The sequence below is a fragment of the Mustelus asterias genome, chromosome 8 (assembly GCF_964213995.1).
Source record: "Mustelus asterias chromosome 8, sMusAst1.hap1.1, whole genome shotgun sequence".
NCBI classification, from domain to species: domain Eukaryota; kingdom Metazoa; phylum Chordata; class Chondrichthyes; order Carcharhiniformes; family Triakidae; genus Mustelus; species Mustelus asterias.
In genome coordinates this window covers 115,398,524-115,408,663 of record NC_135808.1, presented here as the reverse complement: position 1 = coordinate 115,408,663, position 10,140 = coordinate 115,398,524, and the positions used below count along the sequence as shown (strand labels likewise).

General features: G+C 44.2%; 1 protein-coding gene across 1 annotated transcript in view; it reads right to left on the bottom strand.

Annotated features, from left to right (window-relative positions):
- Window positions 1-246: 246 nt before the first annotated feature.
- c8h1orf210 (chromosome 8 C1orf210 homolog) overlaps window positions 247-10,140 on the bottom strand; it is a 36,491-nt gene continuing 26,597 nt past the window's right edge. The window contains exon 5 of the mRNA XM_078218800.1: window positions 247-716. Within this exon, the coding sequence (XP_078074926.1) occupies window positions 379-716 (338 nt within the window). The 3' untranslated portion in view covers window positions 247-378. The remainder of the gene's footprint in view (window positions 717-10,140) is intronic.

Genomic DNA, 10,140 nt, shown 5'->3' with positions numbered 1-10,140 from the left:
CTGTATTGTGTGGCAGAGTGGTCAATGTTGTAGGAAGGGGTCAAGGTACAGGCATTACAGGCACATGGAAAAGTCTCAGGACAAGGATACCTTGCCAGTCAGAATGTTAGCTTGTCCTTTCACCTTACAGAAGCTGATGATCCTGCCGTTCATTAGCATTTTCTATTTTTACTCCTTGCTCCAACAGTTGCCATTCTTTTTCATTATATATGAACAGTAAAGAGAAGTTTTTGTGAATGCCAACAAAATTGTGCAATACCCCATCAGGTACCACGAAGAGAAGGAAGTCTCCTTAAATTAAGTTGGCTTCTTTAAGAAAAATACATACCCTGGATGGTTCAGAAGAGTTTGAGATGGCAAAATACCTGTTGCTTTCTGTTAAATGGAAACATGCATCTCCTGCTCATCCTCTGCTTTCACTTCTGTCTGGATGTAATTGTCCTCAATGTATCCGTCATCTTCCTCTAGATCTGGAAACGTCGTTCTACCACGAATGTCCTCCATCTCACTACTTCTTGGCATGATCACACTAACTGCATCTTGGCTGCTGGCATCATGCTCTGGTAATAGCTGGTGGCTGTAGCTGCTGAGGTATTTGTGGAAGAGTTTAAATTTCGCACCAATGGCAATCAAGGCTGAAATGGTGATGGCAATTACCAGAACTCCAACAAGATATTGCCATTCCTTGCCGCCTTCTTTCGATGGCGCATCAGAAGCTGGAAGTTTCAATAAAGTAATATCAATTAAATATTAAACTATATACACATCAATCAATATTTATGTACGCACTTTGGAGAAACATTTGTACTAACAACAGGAATCCATGCAAACGGTACAGAGTACGACAAAAATTGTGTACAACGTTGCTGAGTGTGGTGGTGAAAGTCAGGGGGTGGGCTTTTCTGGCCCCGCTCACCCGAAAACTGGAAAATCCCACCCAAGGTCAACCAATGCATGGTTGCCCCCTGCCTGCTACGATTCCCGTGGCGGGCGGGTTGGGAAAACTACCCCCCCACCCACTGCATGTGGGATTCCTGGGTCTGTATACAACATTTTTGTTGCCAAATACAAAGAAGTTATGAACAGGCAGGAACATTGACATTTTCTCTCAACATCATCTTCATGCCTCTCTCCCTTACCAATAACATTTTGTGAATGATTTTAAACCACAAATTACAACAAAAGCATTGAGGCAAATTTACTGATCACCTCCCTTTCAGTCAGTTCAGTCTAATCGCGTTTTCACATTATCTGTACATTTGGCAATCTGTAAAAGTCTTTCATTTAAAAACCCTTACAGACCACCAGGCAGTGTATGTGATATATACTGAAGAGGATATTTCATCTCTTATCTTTTATTCGACCATGGGATATGGGTGTCACTGACAAGGCCAGCATTTGTTGCCCATTCCAGATTTTATTAGTGAAATTCAAATTCCACCAGCTGCCATGATGGGATTTGAACCCATGTCCCCTGAATGTTAACCTGGATGTGTAGATTACTAGCCCAGTGACATTGCCACAGCACCACCATTTCCCCGTAAATTGATTGACTCTATGCTTATTGGTTTTGAGTCAGTTGTGCCACCAGCCAAAATACTAGATCTTCCTGTACCAGCGTTATTATTTTGTTGCAAAGAAAAGTAATTATTTATTTTAGCCTGAGCATAATGGTTTGATTGTGTGGTATTTATTGACTTTCAAAGTACACAGGATAAAGCCCTGTTTATCCTACTTAACTAGCAATGTGTAATTCAGTTATAAATGTTAGCCGTGGCCCATTGATTCTCAGCAGAATAGAGGGATGTGGTCCCCAGAAAAGGTAGGGGGTTTTAGTTCAGTCGGGCAGCACGGTCGATGCAGGCTTGGAGGGCTGAAGGGCCTGATCCTGTGCTGTAATTTTCTTTGTTCTTTGTCATTTGAAGTTTTGGTTAATGGGAGACGCAGCATGGAAATTTACACCGGGGGGATTTTCCTGTCCTGCCGAAGTCAATGGACTTTTGAATGGCAGGTCGAATTTTACAGCCCCATCATCGTGATGGGGCTGTAAAATTTGGCTCTTGGTCTGTTTATGGAAAATATTTGATTCCCTCTGAACACAAATAGAAAGTGCTGAGAGCTTCTGCAGAGATCATTAACCTACCCTTGGAGCTGCCTGGACAGCTGTAATGCAACACCAGTATTATATCCTCAACATCTATTGAAGAAGGGTTCATCAAGATGGAAACATAAATAAATCATAGGCCTGAATTTGTAGGATGGTGTGGAGGGGGTGGGAGGGGGAGGGGGGTTGGGGAACACACTCCCACCAATACCTGCAGCCCAACTGCCATTTTATGCTGTAATGACCCTTGATTAGTTTGGCCTTCCACCTCCATTTTGGGAGGACGTCATGCCTTGGGCATCTGCCGGCCAATCAGATTGGCTTGCAGCTCCCTGGTCCCTCTAGGAACAGCACTGCAATAACCAACCCCAGGCTTCCCCCCTGACTTCTTATCCACCCACTAGTGTAAGATTTGAAGCTGGGTGGGAAATGGCCCTTTGAAGCCTTAATTCACAGAATCATAGAATTCTATAGTGCAGAAGAGGCCATTTGGCCCATCGAGTCCGTACCAATGCACGAAATGCCCTGACCTGCCCACCTAATCCCACTTGCCAGCACTTGGCCCATAGCCTCGAATGTTATGGCGTGACAAGTACTCATCCAGGTACTTTTTAAAGGATGTGACGCATCCCGCCTTCACCACCCTCCCAGGCAGTGCATTCCAGATCGTCACCACCCTCTGGGTAAAAACGTTTTTCCTCAAATCCTCCCAAAACTCCCACCCCTCACTTTAACTTGTGTACACTCATAAGTGACTCTTCAACTAAAGGGAATTGCTGCTCCCTATCCATGCCCCTCATAATCTTGAACACCTCAATCAGTCACCCCTCAGTCTTCTCTGCTCCAGAGAAAATAACCCAAGCTTATCCAACCTCTCTTTATAACTTAAATGTTCCATCCCAGGCAACATCCTGGTGAATCTCCTTTGAATCCCTTCCAGTGTGTTCATGTCCTTCCTATAATGTGATGACCAGAACTGCATACAGTACTCCATCTGTGGCCTCACCAAAGTTCTATACAACTCCATCATGACCTCTCTGCTTTTGTAATCTATACCCTGATTGATAAAGGCGAGTGTTCCATATGCCCTTTTCACCACCCTATTAACATGTCTTTCCACTTTCAGAAATCTATGGACAAACACACCAAGGTCCCTTTGTTCTTCAGAAATCCCCAGTGTCAGACCTTTCATAGTATCCTTCCTTGTCAAATTACTCCTTCCAAAGTTCATCACCTCACACTTTTCAGGGTTAAATTCCATCTGCCACTTATCCGCCCATTTGACCATTCCGTCTATATCTTCCTGTAACCCAAGACACTCAACATCACTGTTAACCACCCAGTCAATCTTTGTGTCCTCGGCAAACTTACTGATCCTACCCGCCACATAGTCATCTATGTCATTTATATAAATGACGAACAACTGGGGGCCCAGCATGGATCCCTGTGGTACACCACTGGTCACTGGCCTCCAGTCACTAAAGCAGCTGTCTGTCACCACCCTCTGTCTCCTACCACTAAGTCAATTATGAATCCACCTTATCAGATTACCCTGTATCCCATGTGCATTTGCCTTCTTGATAAGTCTCCCATGTGGGACTTTGTCAAAGACTTTGCTGAAATCCATGTAAATTACATCAACTTCACCACCCTCATCCACACACTTGGTTACGCGCTCAAAAAATTCAATCAAATTTGTTAGGCATGAATTCTCTCTGACAAAACCATGCTGATTATCCCTGATCAAACCTTGCCTCTCCAAATGAAGATAGATTTTCTCCTTCAGATCTCCTTCAGTAATTTTCCAACCACAGACGTGAGAATCACTGGAGAATTGAGGCAGTTGGGCTGGTTTCCAGTAACAGTTCTGCCCACCCCAATGTAAAATTGATGCAAAGTCAGGGTGGCAGGAACCCAGAAGAAATTCCCTCCATGCAATTCCCCCCGCAGCCACCCGCCCCCCCCCCCGCCACTCCTCCACCACTCACCCCACACCCACCACCTCAGAACCCATTTCGGCTATTGAATTTTGCCTCAGGCAAGGGGACCATTCAGCCCATCACTATTACCCCAGCTCTCTGAAAGCACAATCAATATTGTTCTATCCTTTAAGTATTCATTCACTGGCCTTCTAAAGTCATCATTTATTCAAATTCCCTCAATGTTTTAGGAAGGGCTCTTTACAATCCCCCGCATTGGCATTTACTGCAAAAGGACAAGATTTTAAAAGTAAATAAGTGTTGTTACAATTGCACAAGGTGTTGGCGAGACCACACCTGGAGTATTGTGTCCAATTGCGGTCTCCTTACTTGAGGAAGAATTTGGAGGTAGTTCAAATAATGTTCACCAGATTGATTCTGAGGATGAAAGGGCTGTCGTACGAGGAGCGGTTGGACAGCTTGGGCTTGTACTCGGTGGAGTTCAGAAGAATGAGGAGGGATCTGACCGAAGTATATAAAATGCTAAAGGGGATTGATAAGGTGGACGTTGAACAGTTCTCCCTTGTGGGACAGTCTAGAACAAGAAGTTATAGATGCAGAGTGAGAGGAGGTAGGTTCAAAACGGAGGTGAGGAGAAATGACTTCTCTCAGAGGGTTGGGAATCTGTGCAGTGAAGGCAGAATCAATCAATGGATTTAAGAAAGAAATAGATATGTTTCTGATGAAAATGGGATAAAGGGCTGTGGGGAGCAAGCAGGAAAGCGGAGTTGAGACCAGGCTAAGATCAGCCACGATCATGTTGAATGGCGGAGTGGATTTGAAGAGCTGAATTGCCTATTCCCGCTCCTTATTCCTTTGTTCCTGCATTAAAAAATTTCCCTCAAACACACCTTTCATTCTTTTAGTGAAAATCTTAAATTTATTGTGAATGGTTATTGAATCTGTGGCCTACGGGTACAGGCTTTCCCTATTCACCTTCTCAAAATCCTCAATTTTGAACGTTTTTACAGAAAAAAGGTCTCAATTTCTCCTCTCCATGCTCTCAGTTAAATCATAGAATCTACAGTGCAGAAGGAGGCCATTTGGCCCATTGAGCCTGTGCCAACAACAATCCCACCCAGACCCTATCCCCGTAACCCCACATATTTACAGTCCTAATCCCCCTGACACTAAGGTCAATTAAACATGGCGAATCAACCTAACTCGCATGTTTTTCAGACTGTGGGAGCAAACTGAAGCACTCGGAGGAAACCCACACAGACACGGGGAGAATGTCCAAACTCCGCACAGACAGTGACCCAAGGCCGGAATTGAACCTGGGACCCTGGCGCTGTGAGGCAGCAGCGCTAACCACTGTGCTGCCATGCTGCCCCAGTCAGTAGTCATCCCAGATATCTTTGGAATCATGTACCGTCATCTTCACATCCTTCCTAAAATAGGGTACCAAAACTGGGCACCACATTCAATCCGCTGTTTTGCCTGTGATCTACATGGACTGAACGCTCCGTCTTTTCTCTTGTGCCCCCCACTCCATGCTACAAGAGCAGAAATGATTCAGGTTTAGTTGCAACAGTTCATCTATTCCTTTTTCCTGCTTTCACCTCTGCGACTATGCACTTTGTTGTAAAAGTGAAGTTACAAACAATAGATTACTGAAGTAGCATCAACAAGTCAGTGCATGATTTTATACATGGTAGATTGACAAACCTCAAAGTTGCAGTTATAATGTTCCGTGCCTTTTATATTATTTGAAATTATTGGGCTACATCCTATTTAAAAAGCTAAAACACCCTGGGGCTCATTTTCACCTTTGCCACTTGAATGGAAACTGGTGGAATAGATTACTGCTCATTTTAGATTTGATCCAAGTTTTACTTCCTTTATAATTGATGCTCGCTGTTGCTGCAAGAAGGTGCATTCCCCCGAGTGGTGATGTGGACATAAGAGGTAAGGTAAAATCACCATAGTCCTAGATGACCATAATCTGCTCTGCCCTTTGAGGGGGAGAGCTGACTGGTGGTGATTTAACATGAGGATTACCACATCTCTGGCAAGGGACAAGGTTGAGAAGGCAGGGCCTTCATGATTAACCTTAGCCGGTAAAGGAATTGAACCCACGCTGATTGTGTCACTCTGCATCACTAACCAGCTGTCCAGCCACCTGAACGAAACCGACTCGAATGGTGATGTGGATGTAACGAAGCACTGTTGAGACATATCCAAGTTCGAAGATCTGGAGCTCTGGCGGTCTTGGTCCAGATCCAGGAACTATGAGCGGGATTTTCCGGCCACGCTCCCCGTCAGACTGAATTAAGTTGCTTCTTTGTTTCCGTCCGAGGTCAACGGACCTTTGCATGGTCTGCTGAATTTTCTGTCCCACTCCCTACAATTCCCGTGACGGGCGGGACGGGAAAATTCTACGCTATGTTTTACAGAGCCAGACTGTCACACAGAATAGTAAGAATGAGCAAAACTGGAATTCTATTTCAGGCAATTGATGATTGTCTTCTGTTTGACAAAAAGGTCCAGTTTAATAGCATACATGTAGATGCGCCCCCTTGATCTCCCAGACTCAGCCAAGTGTGAGTTATGCCCCCCAATTATCCAGAGACACACCTCAAGGTTTGTGGTTTCAGGCTTATTGTTAACTGTTTTGACAATTACAATGTGCCATTGTACTCTCCTGATAGTGAAATGTAGCAAACTGTAGCAACTTAATTCACAAAGGCTTTGTTAAACAGAATATATTCAACAAAGAAGACAAATTCAGGGTGAGCAGATAGATTGCAAACGAAGTAATCTTCAAGGGGGAACTCAAAATATGAAAAAGTAATCCAGAAAAGGGAGGTAAAAAGTGCTTTGAATTATGACAAGAAATAAACAGGATGCCTCAGCAAAAGTCATTGGTTCCAATAGATTGCTGTCTCATGAACAAAAGAAATAGGAGTTACAGACAAATAAGTAATGATCTTAGACTGAATTTTCTTAAATGCTCATTGTACCCGATTAACGGGTGGCACGGTAGCACAGTGGTTAACACTGCTACCTCACAGCACCAGGGGCCTGGGTTCAATTCCCGACTTAGGTGACCGTCTGTGGGGAGTTTGCACATTCTCCCCATGTCTGCGTGGGTTTCCTCCGGGTGCTCCGGTTTCTTCCCAAAGTCTGAAAGATGTGCTGGTTAGGTGCATTGACCCGAACAGGCGCCGGAGTGTGGCGACTAGGGGAATTTCACAGTAACTTCATTGTAGTGTTAATGTAAACCTTACTTGTGAGACTAATAAATAAACTTTATCTTTACTCCCATTAGAAAGTAAATTAGGTAATGTGGACATGAACTTGCACAATCATTGCAGGAAGAATATTAAAGTTAAAGATTTGAAAGGGAAAATGTGTAATGCATTTATATTAGACAAAAATGTATTTTCTTAGGCTTGGCCAAGCTTGGCTTCAGTTTCCTCATGCAAGTTTTAAATGCGACAATGTTTGTTAAATGTGCAACAATTTCAACTAGTGAGCTTGCAGGAAATAGGATAAAAGATATCACTAATATCAGAGAAGAACATCTGGAACAGGTCCAACCAGGGTGTGAGTGATTCATAGAATCCTACAGTGCAGAAGGAGGCCATTCGGCCCATCAAGACTGCACCGACCACAATCCCACCCAGGCCCTATCTCTATAACCCCATGCCTTTATCCTGCTAGTCCCCCTGACACTAGGAGGCAATTTAGCATGGCCAATCCACTCAACCCGCACATCTTTGGACTAGCACCCGGAGGAAACCCACACAGACACGGGGAGAATGTGCAAACTCCACACAGACAGTGACCCAAGCAGGGAATTGAACCCAGGACCCTGGCGCTGGGAGCAGCAGTGCGAACAACTGTGCTGCTCCAAAGTAATTCACTGATTTAAAATACTAGTGTTAAACTGCTTATTTTTCTTCCTCTCTCTTAACTATGGTCTTGGTGTTTAAATTGATGTTGCAAACAAGAGGTTTGCTACAGATCAACAAGGTGAGTGAGTGCATAACTGTACCACATGAAATACTGATAAACCACTAGGTTGCAAATATTTTACACTGTAGTTAGACTGAGTCTTTGGTGTCTTTTACATTATTTTAAATTGACGGGATAGATAATTTGGGGAGATATGGGTGAATGGGAGTCGGCAGCCCATTTGACATCTCTCTCAATTTTTATTTCCATTGATTTTACCAGCTCTCAGCTGAATTGTTACACTGAACTCCTCAGTGACCTTCCAAGTTCCATACTGCCTACATCCCACCCTGCTTTTTAAAAACAAATTTTACTCCATTCTTAAAATTACAAAGCCAGTGTTTAGAGTGGACCAGACGAACCCAAATCCATTCCTTGCTTGCTCCAAAAACCAAATTCAAAATCCAATTGAATCCAATTCAAGGTCCCCACAAGAGAGACAAACAAGATCCAAGCTGACAAGATAAGGCATTGCACCTTATCTTGGGCTTGATCCAACACACTTGACCTGAGCCGAAAAGGCTGACTCCCCGAGAAGCTGCTGCTGCTGCTGACTCTCCAGCCTTCCCCGTCCCATTACCTTTCACCCTTGCCAACCTCCAGTGGTTCACCTTACCCCAGCATATTGAAGTCAAAAGGGCTGATCTTACCGGCTCATCCTGCTGATCGATCATCCAGCCGGTGGTCGGGGTGGGTGCTGGGGGGGGCAATGTCCAGTGAGGGGGTGGGGGCGGGGGGGGGGAGGGTGGGGGGGGAGTTGGGTGAGGAGATCTCCCAGTGTACACACAATGTACACAGTATACCGGGACATCGGGGTGCATGTGCAGTGGTGCCCTACAGCTCAGCAGCTGGCTTCCCGACGGGAATAGGATCCGCCCGCCCCCTACTGGTGAGAATCATGTCCTAGCTCTTTTTTTCCTAAGTGCCGTATGATTGTGACTGGAAGTTTGCTCAAATAAATTGGCACGATTCTCTCCCATTTTCACACTCGTTCGGCATTTGGAATATTTTTGGTAAGATCATCCCCAAAGTGTCTACGAATCCTCCACAAACCAACTCCCATCTAATTTAACATTGTCCTCCAACATTATATTGTCAGCAGATACCCTTTAGTCTCCTGCCCCTGGCCCCTTTTCATAGAATCCCTACAGTGCAGAAGGAGGCCATTCAGCCCATTGAGTCTGCACCAATAACAATCCCACCCAGCCCCTATTCCCGTAACCCCTCATATTTACCCTGCTAATCCCCCTGACACTAGAGTTAATTTAGCATGGCCAATCAACATAACATGCACATCTTTGGACAGTGGGAGGGAACCAGAGCAGTCAGAGGAAACCCACGCAGACACGGGGAGAACGTGCAAACTCCACACAGACAGTGACCCGAAGCTGGAATTGAACCTGAGTCCCTGTTGCTGTGAGGCAGCAGTGCTAACCACTGTGCCACCGTGCCACCCATTACAAGGTCTCTTCACTTTTACTTTTGATCACAGAACCCTATCCCTGTACTTTAGGAAGATTTCACTACCTGTTCCCGCAAAAACCGAACAAAAATGAACCATTTTGACTATTGCTTTCAGCCACGTTTGCTAACTTTTCTTCCAAAGTACAGCTTATGTCTTTTTTCTACACTTTGTGAAGCATTTGGAACATCTTTATTAAGTTAAACGTAATTCTATATATTTAATTTGTGTTAAAGAATGCAAACTTTTGATGAGGAAGCTGTAAACACATTTATCATGTATTTGGAAAAAGGTCCACTTAATAAAATGTCTACCTTTAACAAATCCTCTTGCCTGAATGTAATGAGGCAGCTCATCATCAGTATCAATGGGTAGAGTTAATGAAAACTGGAAACTGAGAGTTACGTTGCAATGTCCTCACTCTGATATATTATCCATGCCTGATAAAGCACTTACACATTCTGTGTTAGCAAATGGTGAGCTGTCCCACCAGAGGTGCTAATTTTCTAAATCTCTTTAACCCATTTGGTTCCGGCGGGCCATTCCTGAAAATTGAAATATTTAAGTATTAAAGGGGAAGCTTGGAAAAAAGATTTGGAGGTTAAATCTGAAAGGCTTTGGCTCAAAGCATCCTT